The sequence below is a fragment of the Diadema setosum genome, chromosome 8 (assembly GCF_964275005.1).
Source record: "Diadema setosum chromosome 8, eeDiaSeto1, whole genome shotgun sequence".
Classification (NCBI taxonomy): domain Eukaryota; kingdom Metazoa; phylum Echinodermata; class Echinoidea; order Diadematoida; family Diadematidae; genus Diadema; species Diadema setosum.
The window spans coordinates 36,898,622-36,919,780 of record NC_092692.1 but is presented as its reverse complement, the minus strand read 5'-3'; the positions used below and the strand labels follow the sequence as shown (position 1 = coordinate 36,919,780).

The following is a 21,159-nucleotide window of genomic DNA, read 5'->3' as shown; positions in this document are numbered from 1 at the left end:
CTAGAACACATTTTTTTTTTTTTTTTTGTCATACTCTGTGATGTCATGCTGCTGCTTGGAAGGCAGGATGAATCACACAGTGCAAGTTTGTCGTGTGAGAAGGGAATTCACATCAAAGATATGTCACAAAATCTTCAGTGTAAAGTATTGATTGAGAATATTCGTGTTTGTGATGAATATGTAACACTTAAGGTCTGCTAGCACTAAAAGGTGTCTTTCAAATTGGTTTTCATTGGAACATTTGTTTGTTTTGGTTTTTTAAGGATGGGGCAGGGATGGGAGTGTGGGTTGGCTCGTTACATCTTTATCGATACAGTTTGACAAAATACATGTAATAAGTTTTTGACTTCCAATCACGAGACAATCATATTCAAGATTTCTGAAGAGGTCATGGGTATGCTATATTTTTCATAAGAGAGATCTGCATATATCTGACACTTTTGCCCTGATTTTTTTTTTTTTTTTAAAATCAGGCTGGAGAAAAGTTGGAAGATACCAGCACTGTACCATCATCCTCCCTGGTTGCTAGGCAGGTGATGAGGAACTTTGCCGGCCTGGAGGACGGAGACAAGAATGCCCGGGACGCCATGATGAACTTCAGCTACTATCTCACCATTGGCAACATGGATGAGGCCTTTAAAGCCATCAAACTCATCAAGAGGTAGAAAGACCTTTCCCCCCGAGATGGTTGGGGGGGGGGGGGGGGGGGGTCTGAAGAGGCTATGAAAATGAAACTTAATGAGAGACTGTAGGGAGAAACTAAGGCCCAAATTCATGAAGGTGGTTTAAACTTAGACCATGGTACAAGATTTGTACCATGGTATAAATTAGTCTGAAATAGGCGTACCTTTGACATGTGCATATCAATGCGTGTTTGCGACAGGACATCTGTTGGTGTACGCAATCTGTCAAATTTGCATAAACCATGGTTTATACCGCGGCTTCAATTGTACCACCTTAGTGAATTCGGACCAAAGAGTACGGTCTTCAGTCTGGAGGTTAAGGAAGCCCAGATGAAGGGTGAAAGGAAAAGGAAGTAGCAAGCACTTCATCAGTGTGAGGATGCTAAGTGAAAGAACTTCAGCAATGATGAAATGGCCCACAAAATACTGGAATGGGTGCAGCATTGCACACTGGCACTGGTGCGATGGTCCAGGACAAGTAAAAATCACTGTCGGACCAGTAACTTCTTTTATGGAGCAGTAAAAAATGATAAACTGAGTACCTACTGGTCTGACAGACAGATCGGACCAGTAGAAAAAAATGGGTTAGTGTGTAGCACTGAATATTGTAAGGAAAAAAAGAAAGTTAATGTTTCCTAGCTGTGCAGGAAGGTTAAGAAACTAATGCAGTAGAGATCGTGGACAAGACCTCATTCCATATAAAGTGATAAGAGCTGCCATGCTTTACATAATTGAAAAGTCATGTCATTTAACGTTTCCATGCTTATACTCAACATGTCTATGCAGGATTTTTGCATCCTATCTTAAAATGAAGTGTAGTTTTTTTGGTACTTTCTCTAGAGAGGAGAGAGAAAAAACTTGTAATGTTTGAAGTCTCTAAATTTGGGCAGTGAACAAGCTATCGCAAAAAATGTTTTAAGACGGACAAGTTTATGGTATGATTTTCCTCTTTTATCTTTTATCTTTCCAGCGAGTCTGTGTGGGAAAACATGGCCAAGATGTGCGTGAAGACACGACGTCTGGATGTTGCCAAGGTGTGCCTGGGCAACATGGGCCACGCCCGTGGGGCGAGGGCACTGCGCGAGGCGGAAAACGAGCCTGAGCTCGATGCGAGAGTGGCAATGTTGGCTGTCCAGCTGGGCTTACTGGTGAGTTGTCTTGAAGTTACCATGGCAACCTCTTTAGAAGTGCATGCATGCTCAATAATATTTTTGGGTGAACTGTTATTTGCTGACATATACCATAATGTCTTGTTAAGTGTGTACAGTAATTAACAATCCTACATTGGTAAGGCCTATCCATGTGAAAAAAAAAAACAGTTTTAAAGAAGATCTATGTTACTTGGGATATGTACAACTGTAATGTGTTAGCAGCAACAAGACTGCTCGGCATAAAATCCTTAATGAGCTCATAAAGTCCATGACTAGTATTCTACAACATGGTTACAATGTATGTGTATCTTCCAATGATATGGGCAAACACAATGCAGCTGGCATACAGATAAAGCACTATTTCTTTGGTATGCAGAGTAGTATGATTTTGTGACAGGAAATCGTGGAGTTATTGTGATAACATATATCATTTTATTGCTTTTGATTTCACAGGAAGATGCTGAGAGACTGTACAAGAACTGTGGCCGCTACGATCTCCTCAACAATTTTTACCAGGCCAGTGGACAGTGGGGAAAGGTATGTCTTACTCTACCATTCTTTCCTGTTGAATCAATCATGAAGACCTTCTTAGACATTTCTTCTGTGAACATAATGGCATGTATCTGCAACAAGAGTCTTTACAGCAGAAGAGGGGCTGCCATACTTAATGGTTTATTCAGCATTGCTGAATACAGTACTTAAATTTCTCTGTTACATATTTCTTTCATGGCCAACATGGATTTTAGCAGAGCTGCCAAGTTTCCCTGATTCTGCAGGAATCACCCTGAAAATGTCAAAATCTGTTCATGTCTGAATAAGGGAATACTAAAATCTCCCTGATTTGGGTATTATTTTCACCCACTGAAGAGCATGTAACACACAGATATCTCCCTGATTGCTGTGTGTAAAATCTCCCTGATTTGGATGTGGGAATGTTGGCAGACATGTTCTGGTTGTCATGAAGGGAACAAGAGTTTTATGATTTTGGAAGTTACAATCAAGCAAGATCAACTGACTGCGGTGATGTGTATACCTCACAGGCCATCGTTCTATGCCACAGTGAGATCTCTTTCAGTCCAGGAGACCAGTTTTTTATTCAGTAAGGACTTCCCAAGAAATTTCATCGCCAGATATGATTGAAATGTTGGTATAGTCAACGTAAAATTAATCATATACAAAACATATGGACTACTTAACCCGTTGAAGACGAGTCCCAAGTACACTCGGGCAGGTGTCTATGGGAAATGCGTGTTATAACAAAATCAGCCCGTCCTCAACGGGTTAAGTAGCACATAACATGATAAAGAAAAATATACCAGGTGGACATGAGCTATTTCATTTCCCCTCAAGCTTGTGATTCCAAAGGAAGAAGGGTGAAAAAAATCCCTCTGGATTAAAATGCCATAGTGAGCAGCCATCTTGATGATGGTGATATGTCAGTGAATATGGGTGTAATGATACCACCCACATCTACTTGACCTTTGACACAGGCGATGGAGACAGCGGAGCTGAATGACCGGATCCACCTGAGGACTACGTACTACCACTACGCCAAGCATCTGGAGGCCAAGGGGGATATCAACGGAGCCATCCCAAAGTATGTTGCAATCTGTCGTGATCATCACACATTGAAACTTGTTTCAGGAGTATGATACTCATCTGTGAGCAGAGTGTTTTAGAAACACCTGTTTCTAAGTGCACCTAGAAACACCAGTATAAGTGCCATATAAATGAAATTACTATTATTAGGCATGCGAGTCATGTACATGTTTTCCAGTTTTTGTCAATTTTGGTAAGGTGTTCTTGGAAGTGACATCAGACTTGCTTATGATTTATTGTAGATTAAACTGTTACCCACCATGACAATAACTATGACATTTTATGACATCTTTTCTCTGATCTTTACTCTTTTCTGGCCGTAGTGTCTTCTACTCAGTCTAGTAAACCTCAAGGTCTGAGATTATAAGTTTGCACATATAACAAACACTTTGATCAGTAAAATCTGATGTTGCAGCATGACTTTTCATTTTTATGCTGAGCAATATTTGTGAGCATTCCAAACCCTCTCAACCCTTGTGATCATCCCGTGCTGAAATCAGTATGCACCAAAGTTAATGGTGCCAATTTTATTACATGAGAATGGTGAGTGATGGGCAAACCATGGCGTTCTTTCTCCATTGCAGCTACGAGAAGTCAGACACGCATCGCTTTGAAGTTCCCAGGATGCTCTTTGACGAGCCGCAGGCCCTGGAGGCCTACATCATGAAGACTAAGGACAGGTTTGTCCGATCACAAATCAAATACATCTTCACAGAAATAATACACAGATGAAAGCTGCCCAGTTTGCCTGATTCTGCCTGCATCTTCCTAAGTATTGATAATTTTCTTGTTTTCCGACATACGGATATAAAAGCCCTGTTGATTTTAAAATCATTGTGGCTTATAGAGATGCATATAACACACAGGTAATTGCACAATAGTATTCTAGAACCAGTCTGATATTCATGTGTTAATCTTTGCAGCCATAACATGACATTGACATTTTGTAGACACTTCTGATCTGCTCTGTAAAGGTTCAATCGTGCATGATGTAGTGGGTTGTTGGTAGATGTTTTTGCTACACCATAAATTTCAATAAGGAGTGTTGGCTTGCTCCTACTTTTATTGGTCAGGAGGTGAATTAAGCTTTTAAAGGGGTTCAAGTGGGTAAGAGGTTGACTGCCCATTGTTATTAGTGATAATGCGATATACTGATATACATTCCCTGAAAATTGCTTGGAGAGTCTATGCAATGTCAGGGGTCAATATTTTGTCCTGACTGTTGTAAGTCCTTGCAAGTCCTTAACCCGTTGAGGACGGTTTGATTTTGCTACAACACGCATTTCCCATAGACACTTGCCCGAGTATACTCGGGACTCGTCCTCAACGGGTTAACATATTTTGTGTGCAGTTAAGACACTCCTCTTTAATACAAGGTATTTTCTTTTTCTTTTCTTTTTTTCTCGAGAAGATGGGGGTCAGATTAGTGGTTTAAAACTCACCTTCCCTGCTTTAATAGTAGATTACATTTCAACAAAGTGTTAGGTTGTAAATGTCAATAGCCAGACATTGTGACGATGGAAATTCTGCAGCCATTGTTATTGAATATTGGTTTGAATCACAGCTAAATATTTTTCTTGCCATTTGCATGAATTCTTCTTACTCAACGTAACATAATAAGATTTTTATGCCTCCGCCACGAAGTGGTGCCGGAGGCATTATGTTTTCGGGTTGTCCGTCCGTCCGTACGTCCGTACGTACGTCCGTACGTACGTCCGTCCGCATTCGTTTACGCGATAACTTGAGTAATATTGACTGGAATTTTACCAAACTTGGTCCAAGTATAAAGTATGATGGGGCAATTAATTGATTAGATTTTGGGTGAAATCGGCCAAAGGTCAAAGGTCAAAGGTCAAGGTCAAATCATTAAATTGTATCTGTTTACGCGATAACTCAAGACTGGATTCAGCAAATTTCACCAAAATTTGTCTGAGGATGATGTATGATGGGACAATTACTTGATTAGGTTTTGAGTGAAATTGGATGGAGGTCAAAGGTCAAAGATCAAGGTCAAATCCTAAAATTTATCTGTTTACGTGATAACTCTAAACTGGATGAAGCAGCTTTCACCAAACTTGGTCCAAGGATGATGTATGATGGGGCAATTAGTTGAGTAGATTTTAGTGACATTGGCAAGAGGTCAAAGGTCATAAGGTCAAGGTCAAATGCTAAAAACGTTGCTATTTCCCCCATATCCATGCAATGCCCGAAGGTATTATCTTGAAACTTATTGTAGACATGTACTACTGCATAAAGATTCTCCAGAGAGAGTTTCATGTCATAAGGTCAAAGGTCAAAAGGTCAAAGGTTAGGTGAATACATGTATGTTACAATTTCACTTTTCTTGCAAATGGTTCAATGTATCTTCATGGAACTTGGTACATACACATGTACTGACTGGCAGGGATTTTCTAGGGAATGGGTCACTAGTCAGGGGGTCAAAGGTCAAGGTCAACTCCTCAAAATTTTACTATTTCCCTCATATACTAGTATATGCAATGCTTACATTATTATTTTTAAAACTAAAACTTGATATATACATGTATTCCCTAATGGAGATTCTCTGAGAAATTTCCAGCCAGAAGGTCAAAGGTTAAGGGTCAAAGGTCAGGTTTAAATGCAAATATGTATATATTTTATACTGTAATTACACTCTTTCTTCATACCTTGAAAATTACTCAATGCATAAACTTATAAAAGGGTAGATCAGAAGTCATGACAAGTAAAAGTTCTCAATTCCCCGAATACAGGTACCTGCACTCTTAGACAATTATAGCAAACCTAGTTCAAGGAAAGTGAACATTCAAGATATTTCTGACAAACCTGTCATTTCAATATTTTGTCAGTTTTGTGAAACTGTCATAACACATTGTGAAGACATTGTACCATACACCTATTGGGAGAATCATGCATTATGGCGGAGGCATCAGTCGCCATAGCGACATTTCTAGTTTTGTTTCTTTTTGTAAGCATGGTATCATATTGGTTAAATTGTCTACAAATACCAAACTGCGCAGTAGCAGTGATTAAGTAGCTACTTACTTACTGCTGCATTTTGTGACAATAAGTTCTTGTTTTTCCTGTTACCAGGTCACTGAGGAAGTGGTGGGCCCAGTACATGGAGAGTACGGGCGAGATGGAGACAGCTCTTCAGTTCTACGAGGCGGCCCAGGACTACCTCTCATTGGTCCGGGTGTACTGCTACTGTGGGAATCTTGACAAGGTATGGCCGTCCGCTGAGGAAGAGCCTCAAACCACCCGCCTATTAACTTCAACACAAACTTCAGTCCAGAACTGTAATGTGTACTTGACAAAGTTCTTGAATGCATTTTCTAGATAATTATGCTAATGATAATGAAAGGTGGACTTCCATTGCGTGTTATAACAAATGAATGTTCCCCATACACTGTACTATTATCTATTTTAAACAAATGCACACAAAATGATGTGCCCTTCCTTTTTATGAAGTTTTCATCTTTCATTGGATAGGCGTCATCAAATAAAATGTTCTAATCTGTCATCCTTTCTTTTATTATTCTTGATAGAGAAAAGAAATTAATCCGTCCCGTATGGGAACCTGGTGGTCTGTGTAGTAAGTCTATGGGGATTTCAGAATTCAGTATGGAACGGGTTAATGATGGCACCCTTATTCCTCGGTCATTTGTCTTATAGTGATTACTCATCAGGAACAATTTATTTTGTTATTGCTTGTTTAACTCCATACAGCCCAGTCTGAATACTTGATATTAGACCTCTGTGAGTTAACATTATATGTCCATACTCCAAAAAAGAGTGGAACCTTTCAGCAGTAGTTGATATCAGGTCATTTTTCTTCCATACATTATAAGTTTGAATAAGCAGAGACATTTAATAGTTTGAGTTATGTTGCTTGTTTGGTATGTTAGTTTGTTCATCACTCGCTGTGCTAATTCCTGTATGATGTACCCAGCTGCAACCTGCTTCAAACGAAGTGTTCCTTTTGCACAAGAGAAAACTGATGTATAAATGTGTTGAAAATTACATAGTTCATAGTTTTGATGTAGTCCCACCTACTCCTAAATCTGTGTGCTTGCAGGCGGCAGACATCGCCAACGAGACGGGTGATAGGGCAGCATGCTACCACCTGGCAAGGCAACATGAGAATCAGGTAAACGAGAAATGGGCAAACATATTTCATGATGATTATACAATGTATGAGTCCCTGTTTGGTCTACTCCAAAGAAGAAAGGAAGTAGAATATTAAAGTAAAAATAAAGAAGTCAAACTTACAACACAAGTGTAATTTAGTAGAAACCATGAGTACAGTGAAAATAGTGTCCTTTTCCAAAAGTATTTTGAATCCACATAAAAAAAATATGTCACAAGTTAATAAAGTTCAATATCATGACATTTGCACACTTTCAAAGTATTGAAGTTAATCTGTGATGCTCTAAAACTTATAAAATTACATTCGTGGTATATGACCCACAAGCCCAGATGCCATTTTGTGAAGTCTGTTTTCCATCACCTATATTCATTCCTCAAAAGTAACAACCTGTCAATTGCCTACGACTTGTAATTTATGCTGTATCCTGTATTTGTCAGTTGTCATGTTTTTCTGATGTCTAGAATTCTATAAATTTGTTTGTCTACCTCCTTTTTAATTGTCATTTCTGAATGGAAATACATGAAATGATGACTGATAAGATCACTACAATATTTCATTTTCTTTCTCATGTATTCCAGGATAACATTAAGGAGGCTATTCACTTCTTCACCAGAGCACAGGCATACAGCCAGGCCATCAGGTTATGTAAGGTGAGGGGTTTTAGATCACTGCGGTGATACAAACAGAAAGATTAAAGCTTGAATTTTAGTAAAACCTGGTATGGTTAACCTTTTCTCGGCATTCTTCCTAATCCCTGTGTAATCCATAATCATTTCATGCCCTATCCACTCTCAGCATCCTATTGAAGGCCCCCGGGACAGACTGTTGAATGTCCAGCTTTTGGTTCTGCATTTCACCTTGGATAAGATTCCTTAGTGAGATAAAAGTTTGTAGGACCATACAATGTACTTCTTATGAACCGGTTATGTGACATTTCTCACTTATAATGATGTTGCTGCTAATAATAATGATAATGATGATCATGATAATGATGATGACGATAATGATAATGATGACGATAATGACGATGATGATGATATTGGTTGTGATGATAATAATAATTACCACTATAATACCAATAATATTTCAACAATAATAATAGTACCAATAATTACAATAATACAGTTCACATACACTTTTCCTTTAGACTTTCTAGTTAAAACTGTGGGCAGTGGTGACTTCAGAATAGTGCTATTACTTGTAACTGAGGGGCACAGCCCCAAAGTGAATAGTGCTATTGGAGGTACTGAGGCCCATAGTTTAAACAGAAACTCGAAATTCAGCCGAGTATATGAATTTGGGTTAAACATGCCAATATTCTGAAAGAGGTGAAAATACCTTTCACATGAAGCTGTTTCAAGCAATCACTAGAGGGTAGATTTATTTGCAGTATTCGTGATAGTAATACTGTCAGTGCTGTTAAAACAGTAATGATGGGGAAAAACATTTCGTGGAAAAACCCTTTTTACCAATAAATGAAATCCCTTTTTTACTATGTGACAGGAGCATGAAATGGAGGACCAGCTGATGAACCTGGCACTGATGAGCACCAAGGAGGACATGATAGAGGCTGCCCGATACTACGAGGGTAACCCTAACACCCATGACAAGGCTGTCATGCTGTTTCACAAGGTGAGAGGAACCCATCGCTGTCTTCACAGTTTGGGGGGATGTGGATCCATACCTGGGCCCTGTTTTATGAAGAGTTAAAATTGATTATTAAGTTGATTTCAACTGTAAATCTATGGCAGACTTTGTGGTAAGGAAATTAAAACCGATTTTATCTTCTGATAAAACAGGGCCCTGGATGCTCATTTCCATGTTTGATCGTCTGAAATGACATCTGCAATATACATGCAGACATCTTCAGATGTTACAAAAATAGTGAATTGTCATGAGTGCAATGGTACAAGATTTTGCAAGAGGCGAAAGATAGAGGCGCTCTATTCAACGAGGCGAAGCTGAGTTGAATAGTGCATCTTTCACCGAGTAAAGACCATACACTGTTTCATACAACACCTCAGAAGTCAACAGATTTTGTCCACACAGATTCTTGAATTTAGCGCAGAAATGGCAACCATTTTCCGTGAAAGACGAATGAGTACAAACTGCACATCTACAGTCATCCGTGTGTACGTACGTACAATAACGTACACGAAACCGATTGATTGAAGTTGTGTACAAAAAATGAGTGACAAAAAGTGTGTGCTTTTAAGCGCCCTTGTAGGGAAACCTAATTGTTGAGTGCGTGCGACAAAAGTTCGTTTATTCTGACATCAGTGCCATGCAATTAAAAACAAAAACTTCGAATCAATTTTGAGTTTAACACGGGAGTCAGTGGAAATGGGTGACGTCAGCCATGCGCTATCCATCTTTGCTCAAACAAAATTGTACAGCTGACGGCCACAGCGTGGGATGATACTTTTAATGGAATGTCACGTGATGGGCAATCGACCAATTGAATAGCTACATTCTTTTTAGGTGTTGTATAAATTCAATATTACTGATCAAATGACTTTCGGTAGCCTTTTTGATTGGTGATGGGCCATTCATGAACAAAACTGGTTGGTATTAGTGTGATTAACACATAGGCGAATTAGCAGGAAACAATCTTGAGATTTGCATCTTGATTGAAATCTCAAGATTTTTGCCTGTGTGGCCACAGAAATCCCCATAATTATCACAATCAGCATCGTGATGCTGATTTTGCAGATTTCATACTTGCGCAGATTCGTTGGCAAATTATTGTGATTGGCAATTAACCAGATATTTCTGTCTGTGTGAGTGCCTGATCATGAGCGTTACCCTGCTGATTTGACTGTGTGAATGTGGCTATTATCATTTAATCTGGTATGACAGCTATACATTATTGGTTACCAAAATTTAAATTTAATTCAAAACCAACTTAAAGGTCGGGGATACCTTTTACAGACCTCCCAAAATGCAGCAAAACATTAAATACGACTTGTTTAGGCCACTGCTGAGAAATTTGGAAGTCAACATTTCTCTACAATTTGAATAATGCACAAAACTCAACTACTCAGTAGTTCTGTGTGTCAGCCACACTTAAGCCTTGTTGTTGCAGTCTTCTGTATCTTTTATCTATAAACACAAATCTAAAAGTATAAGAGCTGATGTAATAACATATAGAGTGTGTGGCAAGAATGTATATAGAAATGTTTGTAAGTTTGGATGAATTTTCTTCACAAAATATACATGATGGACACACATGCAGTGCATGGGTCTGCAAAGGTAGCCTAGTAATGTACTGGAATTTACGGTGAGCCCCGAAAAAAATTCAATTCAAAATCTAACGATCAATAAAAATGTACTAAATGTTACCTTCCACTTTCAATACTTTATGGGAGTCTCTAAAATGATACTCTCTTCAACATACCACTGTATTTATACAACTCTTCATTTAAGGCATGCAAATGGGATTCCCTACCTTTAATAAAAAAGAAGATATTGCCAGCTAAGAACCAATAGGCCATTATCACAGTTTTAGGGGGTATTGAATTTTAGTGCATTGTAGAGCTTGATCTCCTGTACATCATGGTGTCAATTTTAAATCTTTTTCATGTTCAGTAAAATGCTAAGAATCAAAACCACAAGGATGCTCTTTTACCTGATATTTAGAACAATGCCTACAGATCTACTCACTTTTGATTACCGGTAGATAAACTTTTTATGTCATGAAAATTGATTGTTTCCCTTTTTTTCATTTACTCTCAAATCTTAGAACCTATTGGCACCCTTTTTGTTCTCAGGCAACGATATTTGGTTAATATGCCAAACCCTTTTTGGCATCAGACGATAAAAATCGATACTGCGAGATGATGTCTTTAGTTTGGCATTTTCTAAGATTTAGATGTCACACATGCACATCACATTCACACTGGATTCTTCTTCACTTCTTCACACATAACCAGGGTGGCCATTTCTCAAAGGCGCTGGAGCTAGCCTTTGAGAGCCAGCAGTTTGGTGCCCTGCAGCTCATCTCGGAGGACCTCGACGAGAGGACGGACCCGATCCTGCTCAACCGCTGCGCCCAGTTCTTCATCGAGCATGGCCAGTACGACAAGGCCGTTGACCTTCTGGTGGTGGCGGGCAAGGTGAGAGTTCAAAGGTCGCAAAATAAATCATCATTGCATTCATTCATGCATTCCACAAACATGCACCCATGTGATAATTATGTGCATGGGGTCCACCCTCCCTCTTACTTTTTTTTTTTTTTTAAAGGTGTCAACCTGTTTAAGGGGACAATTAAGATTTTGTCATAAGATCAGTCACATTCTAAGGAGATGCGGTGCTTGCTGTGTTTTGATTGATCTCGAAATTTATGAAAAGGGAATTCAGAACCAAATGACAGAGCATTGCACAAGTCAACCAGTACTATTTCTACTCTTAGTCTCACCAGTCATAACTATGGAAAAATGTTAAAGTAAATTTAAGTGCTGAAGTAACCTTGTGCATAAGGATTGGTCCCTCTTTTATTAGGGACCATTTTGTTTATTTATTTTTGGATATCATTCATTTCAAAACCAATTTTCATCAAATGAATCTTGAATGCCTCTTAGACTTGTATACTCTTTAGTATTTCATATAAGTGGTTTCTGATTACATTGCAAAAAAAAAAGTTAATAAATAAATCTCCATCTCGACCAAAACTGTACCATCCCTTTCTGTGCAGTACTTTGAAGCTCTGGAACTGTGTCAGGAACACAGTGTGACTATCACGGAGAAGCTTGCAGAGAAAATGACCCTGTCCAAGGATGAGGGTCAGGCGGACACACGACTCAAGCTGCTGGAGAAGGTCGCTGACCTCTGCTTCCTGCAGGGATCTTACCACCTGGCCACCAAGAAATACACACAGGCTGGAAACAAGGCTAAGGTAAAGCACTAAGAAATTGGTGGTATACTGTAAAAGTGGATATTTCGCGTTACTTTGTATTTATTTTTTTTTGCGCCCGGCAGTGTTAGAAGTAGTTTCACATGTTTTTAGTTCCATGGAATCAGGACATCTACTACTAGAACATAAAAAACATTCGCGTGCTTTTATTTTTGTACTAATTTCTGGTTGCGCGAAATGTGCAAAAATTCAAACATTGCAAAACTTTCCACTTTTACAGTAGAACAAGAAAGAGAATCACAGAGAGATGTAGAGATAAAAGGAAAAAGAATAGAATGATGCAATCTTTGAATTGACTTTGCTTCATGCCTTTCATGTTTGCTGAGAATACAATTCAGGGAATGATAAGACCACAAAGTATTTGTCTGATACTTCTGTGTTCATTCCTAGAAAGCACTGACTTGTGACGCCTTGTGAGCATAGTTTGTAATCTTGGTAGTTTTTGTGCTTGCGGCATTATGTCTTTGTTTAAAGGACACAAACTGAAAGAAGTGAAGAAATACATTCTGTAAGAGATGAGAATTGCTTTTAGGGTCATGTATTGACCGATTCGGGTTCGTTGAGGGCAGCAGACATTTTATGGCACTGGGCGCAGCCATGAGCTCAAATTGCGGTGTCTCAGCCAACCCCCCCTGCTCTCCCCCACCCTCCGGGCAACATGTTTATCGCGCACTTGTAACAAAGGTTTGCGCACTAAGCAAGCATTGGCGCACTCAGTACGAGAAGCCCATTGGCTAAAGCAACCATGCATCAGTTTTTCATTCTGCGCGCGTGCTAATGTAGGGAGAGGGGTGGGGAGTGGGAAGGGGGGTCGACTGAGACACCGCGTAATGGCGCTGCCCATGCCAAAAATACACATAGCGCGTCACAGAATCGGTCAATACTGCTGAGAAAAAGAAAGAGAAAAATATTTTGGAGGTTTTGTCATTGCTTCTTGTGAGGTTAGGAAGATTTTGGAAACTACCGTTACTTTGAGTCATTCTTCACCATGCAACTTTGCCTAATGCCAGTGAGTTCAACATTTTATATGAAATGACTAATCATCTGACGTGTGTTTGAAATTCAGGCCATGCGAGCTCTGCTGAAGTCCGGAGACACGGAGAAGATCATTTTTTTTGCCGGCGTGTCTCGCCAAAAGGAGATCTACGTGATGGCGGCAAACTATCTTCAGTCTCTCGACTGGCGGAAAGATCCTGAGATCATGAAGAACATCATCGGCTTCTACACCAAGGGGCGGGCCCTGGACTCCCTGGCTGGGTTTTACGATGCCTGTGCACAGGTGAGATCGATATCTCTGAACTTTGTTTTTTTCAAGCAGATCTTAATGTATTATGATTGTAGGCATTCAGCGTGACATCTTATGCATGTGTTTATGCCTTTCGAATATAAGCTTGTAGCAGTAGTCCCAGGCTACGTCAAATTTTAGTTCCAAATGGGTTGTCATATACCATCAAGAAAAATGCTCCTTTTTGTAACAGACATGTTCTGAAATATGCTGGGGGAAGAAAATGAAAGTAACAGGCATGAAAATTGTCTAGTTTTATAATAATTTTTTAATCAGTCTCTAGCAAACAGATATGTGAACTTGAATTTCTCCTTGCATTGGGCAATAGCACTTCACTTATTTCAGCATTTTTCTTTATGCATTATCATCTTGGGCAGGTTGAGATTGATGAGTACCAGAACTATGACAAAGCCCTGGGGGCGCTGACCGAAGCCTACAAGTGTCTCAGTAAGGCCAAGGTCAAGAACCAGTCGCAGCTGGAAGAAAAGCTTGGCGCCCTCAAGCACAGGATCGGACTTGTCAAGAAGTTTGTGCAAGCTAGGAGGTGAGCGGGAGGCAAAGCTATCAAATAATGTAGGAGAATTTTGGCTGACTTCAGATTGAATTGTAACAGATCCCCAGGCATGCATGTATTTATTGGGCAAGTCAAACGGCAGATGAGTTGAGATTTGTAAGCAGAAGTCACCGTTGATTATTTAATTTGCTAAATTTCAGATGGCAACCTTCATTTCAAATGAGGAGTGTAAGTGTAACTGCAGGTTGTTTTTCCTTGAGTGAGATCTTTACAAATTTTATTAGCAAAGTGCATTCATCTCCTATTAAAGCTCAGTAAATGGTACTGTAAAAGTGGAAATTTTCGCAGTGTTGAAATTTTTGCACATTTTGCGCAACCAGAAATTAGCATGAAAATACAGGCCCAGCGATACAGTGCAATTAACTCCACGAAAAGGGGCGTTGGCTTTTGAATTCGTAACGGTCATCGAAGCGCTGTGCGGAGCGAAGGACAAAAAATCTCGAAAGTTCACCTCCTCGTATCTCCCTTATTTTACCACCAAATCCCTTGAAACGTCACATACATATCTAGTATGGATATGTCATCCTTCATATGAATTTCGGGCGAAAAGGCTGATGTATCTTTCAAGATATTTGTATTTTTCTGTTCAAGTCGATTGTGGGAAAGGGTTACGGTTATTTCCCGACACAACTCTGCTACAGCATGAATATGCAATTGATTAACATATTGCTAGTCTGTATACCCCAGACTCACTACCTGCGAAGTTTCGTGTTTGCGCAATTAGTAGTGACGTTAAAATCAGAGTGCTCAAAAAGACAACCAAATTTTAGAAAAAATACTGGACATGCACAACTAGATCATCCTCCTGCGCATGCATTCTCTACTGGTCAGTGCACGCTTAGCCAGTCAGTGGTGTCAGGTTCGGTGCACAGCGACAGGGTTCGGTTTCGGTCCACCGGTCAATAAAACCCAAAGTGACTAACATTGCCAGTTAGAGAATAGTTTCTCCTTCAGTTTCCTGTATAAATGTTATCATTTGATGGCTTCTGAGGCGAGATATTGGGATTGTCCTGCAACACTTCCCCAGCTGTTTTGTGTACACAATGAGGCTTCGAGGTCATATGCTTTTGGCGGGTTAATTTCACCGTATCGCCGCACCTGAATAAAAGCATGAAGATATCTTTGCTTGCCATATGTTCCAGTAGTTGATGTCTTGATTCCGCAGAATTAAAAACATGCAAAACTCGTCTTACTTGGCCGAGCGTGAGAAATTACTCAGCGGTTTTGTGTACACAAACTGTTTGCTTTATCCAAATGAGGCTTCAAGGTCATATGCTTTTGGTGAGTTAATTGCACCGTATCGCCGCACCTGAATAAAAGCATGAAGATATCTTTGCTTGCCATATGTTCCAGTAGTTGATGTCTTGATTCCGCAGAATTGAAAACACGCGAAACTCGTCTTACTTGGCCAAGCGTGAGAAATTACTCAGCGGTTTTGTGTACACAAACTGTTTGCTTTATGAAAATGAGGCTTCGAGGTCATATGCTTTTGGTGAGTTAATTGCACTGTATCGCCGCGCCTGAATAAAAGCATGAAGATATCTTTGCTTGCCATATGTTCCAGTAGTTGATGTCTTGATTCCGCAGAATTAAAAACACGCGAAACTCGTCTTACTTGGCCGAGCGTGAAAAATTACTCATGCGAAAATATCCACTTCTACAGTATGTATGAGCCGATGTATGACACTTGGTTCCGTGCATCACTTGATATTATACAACACCTATTTAGAATGTAGCTATCCGATTGGTGACATTTAGGGAAACGTTCTATTGCACGTTCTGGCTGTCTCAGCCGTGCAATTTTGGTTTGACCAAAATGTTCTATTGCACGTGCTCTGATGTCACAATAAACAAACATTTGCCGCGCGCACTCGACAATTATAATTGTGCTTACAAACGCGTACTTTTGTCGCTCATTTTTGGAAAAAACTTCGTTTCGCATACGTACGTACACATGTACATACACTGTGACTGTGAGGCTACTCATTCGTCTTTCACGGAAAATGGTCGCCATTTCTGTGTTAAATTCAATAATCTGTGAGTACCAAATCTGTTGACGTTCGAGGTGTTGTATAAAACAAATAGTGTATGGTCTTTATTCGTGCAATGGAACCAGATTTTGCACTCGGAGAAAGATGAGGCGCACTATTCAACTGGGCTTCGCCTCGTTGAATAGAGCGCCTCTATCTTTCACCTCGTGCAAAATCTTGTACCATTGCACTCATGACCATTCACTATTTGTATACCATTCTCCAGGGTTTATGACGAGGAACCAGAGGAGGCCATGAGGCAGTGTCAGGTTCTCCTGGAAGAGGAGGAACTCGACTCGGCGGTCCGGATCGGGGACGTCTACGGCATGATGGTGGAGCACTATGCCAGGCAGGAGAACTTCAAGAAGGTGAGATTCCCCAGCAAGGTCACTGTACTTCCATTTTTTGAAGCCCACAACCTGTCAGGAGGCCCAGAATGATTTGTAGATGAGAGCTGTTACCTTGAAGACCTACAATGATGCTCAGTATTCACACTCTAAATAAGTGCTTCTACAAGAGCAGGCACACTGTGTACTTGAAACACTTGCACCTCAACCCTTTCACAATCATACACCCCTTAATTACCTTATACCCTTTCACAATACCAACCGTTTTCCTCACACCAAATTCCTTTCCCATCTCAAACCCGCAAATCAAGTCAAATTCTTTCATCGTCCAACATCTATTCAACATCACAAGCATTTTAGTATCCCAGATTTTTGTACCGTTCCAATCGCTTTATTATTCCAAATCCGTTTAGCCATGTGTTGCCCTCTTCCCTTCAAAAACTTTTAAAATATGCCAAGCTCTTATTCATTCCAATTCCTTTTCACATCCCAAATCGCATCCTCTTCCCAAACCTTGATACCACCCACACCTTCTACATTTTATCTTTTTTGAATCCTTTGTCCATTTAACCGATTTGACCATCCCAAACTCCTTTTACCCTTTTGGACCTTTTTTTTTTTCTGTTTCAGGCCTACTCCTTCATGGAGGAGATGCGAACTCGCATCCCAACAGTGAACATGGCCTACTACATCAACATGAAGACCATCGAGGCCGTGCACCGGGCCCTGGAAATTCCGCTGGGGCGCGGCATGGGGGCGGACAAGCAGGGCGGGATCACGCTGGGAGGCGGCCGGGGGGCGGAGGAGGAGGAAGATGGGGAGGAGGTGGAGGAAGAAGTTCAGGAGGATTACAATGAGGATGAGGCCTACTGCTAGCTGTCCAAATGCCCAGGCGATGGCAATGCCCAGGCGATAGCAATGCCCAGGCAATTCTGCATCTTCTGGGGATAATGCAAGTGACTCTGATATAACAAAGTCCTCGAAACCAGCAGTTTTCTTTTGTTATATCGAAATGTCGTTCAGGTAAACATTAACGTACTGTATAAGCTATTATTTTTGCGAGGGTTTAACTTTCGTGAATTTCGCGAATCACAGTTGGATTGCAAATTTAACAAAACACGCGAAAATGTCTCAATGCGCTCTTTAATTGTAGTGCATTAACGTAGGCGTCTGCGTTTATTCAGAAAAACAACCTCTCGCGAAAATGTCTATGACCTTGTCATTCGCGAAAATAATTGCGTATACAGTATACAAAGATATAGATGATAATTTTGGGACCTGAATTTCTACTTGTTATATTTCGCTGTAACCATGTTCGCTTTATGGAACTACACTGTATCCTGTGCTGTGAGACAATATGGACACATTGCTCCCCCCCCCCCCCCCTTTAATAATATCCTGCTCCCTTGGTTTTTATCTTCAATTTATTTTTGTTCCCCACCTCACTATTTAAGTTCGAGTCCTCCTTTTAATATTGGTTTGCTGTTGTTTCAACAAATCAAAACATGAGTGAGTGATGTATGAATGTGATTATTAAAGATGCAGTAGAAACCTATGACCCCATGCTGTAGATAACAAACCAATTAACTAAAAAACAAGATGATACCGAGAAACCTCATTGCTGTCTCACTAGGATGCAGGGAGTACCGATTCCACTTTGTTACAACTGATACCCCATTGTGAATGTACGTGTACTAAAAAGAGACCAGCTGTTGAAATATGGTAATGGAAAATCAGGACCGCAAAATTCACCTTGCTAAAGTGGTGTGCATTTTACAGTAACTGGGCTCATTATAAAGGGGTTTCCCTGAAGTTAACATTCAGTTTTTTTATGCACAGTTTGCTAAAGACCACAGTTGGAGGAAAGCTTGTGTTTTGGCTTAATGCCTTCAGGTACAACCGTCCATGTTGAGCTTTTCTAGTGAGATTTTTAATTCAAAGGCTAATTTTGTGTGTGTGTGTGTGTATTTTTGAGTATTCCCTTGGAATAATTATTTCTTATTCTGTGTCCAGTTGAAGCAGTGTAATGACAGTGCAGAAAAATGTGTCACTGTATAGTGATATGAAAGATATTTTTAGAGATTGTGTATCATATTTATTACTTGTGTACTAACTTCTGGAATTATTTGAGATCAACAGATATATTATGAAACTGCATCATCTGGAAATTCTGACTACCTTGATGTGAAGGCAGCATCAAACACCAGTACTGTCATTTGTTTATCAGTACTTTATAAAGGAGTTAAAGTCCAGAAAGTGTACTATGGTACTAAACTTGCAAAAATGTAGAGACTATTTGCCTGATGAAACGCAGTCACAGACTTGAGATAAAAAGAGACCATGATACCCAAAACAATATTGATACATTTGCAAATGTAATGTTTGAGTTGCCGTGCAATTTCAAGGGTAACTCTATTTGTAACGTATTCATCAAAACTTTGTACATACATGTATTCAACTTGATATTCATCCACATATTAGAGTAGACATACTGTATTGTGTGCAATTGCTGATTCAATTCAATTCAGTTCAATTCAATTCAGTTCAGTTCAGTTCAATTCAATTCATTTCAATTCAATTCATTTCAATTCAAACTTTATTTCATTTTTTGAAAAGAACATAAACATTTCACTTGATTGACAGTATTCAAGATGCATGTATTCCCAATCATTTCTTTTTTTTTTCTTTTTTTTTTAACCATAGGGAAGAATACAATGTTCTCTTTTTAAGCAGTGAAATTACTTTGTAATATGGGGAACCTCTTTATAACAGTACCCTAAGAACCATTACAATTGCCATGTTATAGCATGTTTCTCACTATATCGGGTGCAAAAACACAGCTATTTACAGTGTTGGGATCTGCAGAATCACCTTGTTATTTGTTACATCAGACCTTTTCACAACAAGGTTCCTCTGTAGTGACCTTTCTTCTTCTTTTTTTTTAGTACTGTATACAGGATTTCGGATTTCAAAACAATGAGATTAAACAATGAGAAATTTTGTAATCTTTCCTGTATTCCTGATCTTGTTATAACCTGTAAAAACTGGTATAACACCTTGACGACTACAATGTACACATAATTATGTTTCTTTTGTGTGTGTTTATTAATAATGTGGTAGGTCCAGAATTAGTTCATTGTATTTGACATACAGGTGACTGCTATTATATGTGACTCTGCATCACAAAACCAACAAAAAGTCGCCAGACATTCATTTTTAGTCAAGGACAGATTCTGAAAGAGCAGACTCTCAGGATTAAAATGATGTATAACTCAATTCAAATGGACTCCCCTAACCTATCTAAATACTGGAAAGAAAGCACATACTCTCTAGAAAAGAGTGAACTGAGAAAAGAGGCTCTGAAGTACAGGGTCTTTTCAAACACTAAATCTTTACCAAACCATGCTAGCTGTGTGATGAAAGGAACAAAACACAGGATGTAGACCACTGGAGCAACAACAGTGAAGATACATATATTATCAGATTAAGCTGAAATTTATCATGCTCTTTTAACACATTCTGTCCATGATTAATGCCAACTTTCAAAGCAGTAGCACTATCCTTTCAAAAGTTATTTGACTTGAAAGTGAAGAGTGTGCAAACGATTATAAGAAATGAAAAGGAGCCTCTAAGACATACCAAAACGGGTTGTAGAAAGACTGCTGAGAACACACTTTCCCATTCATGTTATGGTCCCAAACTAAAGCATAACATAGAAGAAGGATAGCTCTTTCAGAAAGTATGAAAAAGTCAAGATTGACTCGGTTAACCCATTTCACCATATTTGAGTCCCCATGAAAAATGGAGGGGTGTTACTTTTTGTTGGTTTTGTCATGCACCGTCACATACTGAAATCTTGGGACTGGCAGTTTTCTTTCTTTATATTGAAATTTCATTAAAGCCAAACAAATGAAGTACAGCTGTATATAAAGATAATTTAATACTATTGGCACCTGAATTTTTACTTTGCTGTACATGTAACAAAATTTCGTTATAACTGAGTTTGTTACAACCCAAGTGTATTGTAATACAAATTCAGCTTGCTGTAGTACTTGTCTGTAAACTGTGCGATAGTGATTACATGTAAAATATGCATCGTTTGCATTATGTGTACATGCTGTAAATAATGATCGATGGAGTGTCTGTACATACTACTAAAATAAAGACCTAGTATTGCTGTGATAGCAAAGATTATTTACTCTTGCGTTCATGATGCTTCATTCCTATGTGATCGTGTAATGAAATTTCTGTGTTTTTTTTTTTTTGTTTGTTTTTTTCGTATAATCATAATTTCTTTTATGAAAAAATCAAGGATCATGGCCATGGGTCACAGAAAATGTATTGCATGATTGCATTTAGATGTTTGTTTTCTTCTATCCTGAAGAGTGCAAGAGGCATCATGTTTTCAAGTTGTCCAATCATCCACCCATC

The 21,159-nt window shown here is 39.3% G+C and overlaps 1 protein-coding gene across 1 annotated transcript in view; it reads left to right on the top strand.

The window, feature by feature from the left end:
- Window positions 1-20,922, top strand: part of LOC140231416 (intraflagellar transport protein 140 homolog) — a 45,938-nt gene extending 25,016 nt beyond the window's left edge. The window contains exons 17-31 of the mRNA XM_072311540.1: window positions 474-661; window positions 1,654-1,831; window positions 2,288-2,371; window positions 3,325-3,431; window positions 4,018-4,113; window positions 6,524-6,656; window positions 7,509-7,580; window positions 8,159-8,230; window positions 9,084-9,212; window positions 11,513-11,695; window positions 12,274-12,474; window positions 13,559-13,771; window positions 14,155-14,321; window positions 16,608-16,749; window positions 17,359-20,922. Of these exons, the coding sequence (XP_072167641.1) occupies window positions 474-661; window positions 1,654-1,831; window positions 2,288-2,371; window positions 3,325-3,431; window positions 4,018-4,113; window positions 6,524-6,656; window positions 7,509-7,580; window positions 8,159-8,230; window positions 9,084-9,212; window positions 11,513-11,695; window positions 12,274-12,474; window positions 13,559-13,771; window positions 14,155-14,321; window positions 16,608-16,749; window positions 17,359-17,604 (2,211 nt within the window). The 3' untranslated portion in view covers window positions 17,605-20,922. The remainder of the gene's footprint in view (window positions 1-473; window positions 662-1,653; window positions 1,832-2,287; window positions 2,372-3,324; window positions 3,432-4,017; window positions 4,114-6,523; window positions 6,657-7,508; window positions 7,581-8,158; window positions 8,231-9,083; window positions 9,213-11,512; window positions 11,696-12,273; window positions 12,475-13,558; window positions 13,772-14,154; window positions 14,322-16,607; window positions 16,750-17,358) is intronic.
- The last annotated feature ends 237 nt before the right edge of the window (window positions 20,923-21,159 follow it).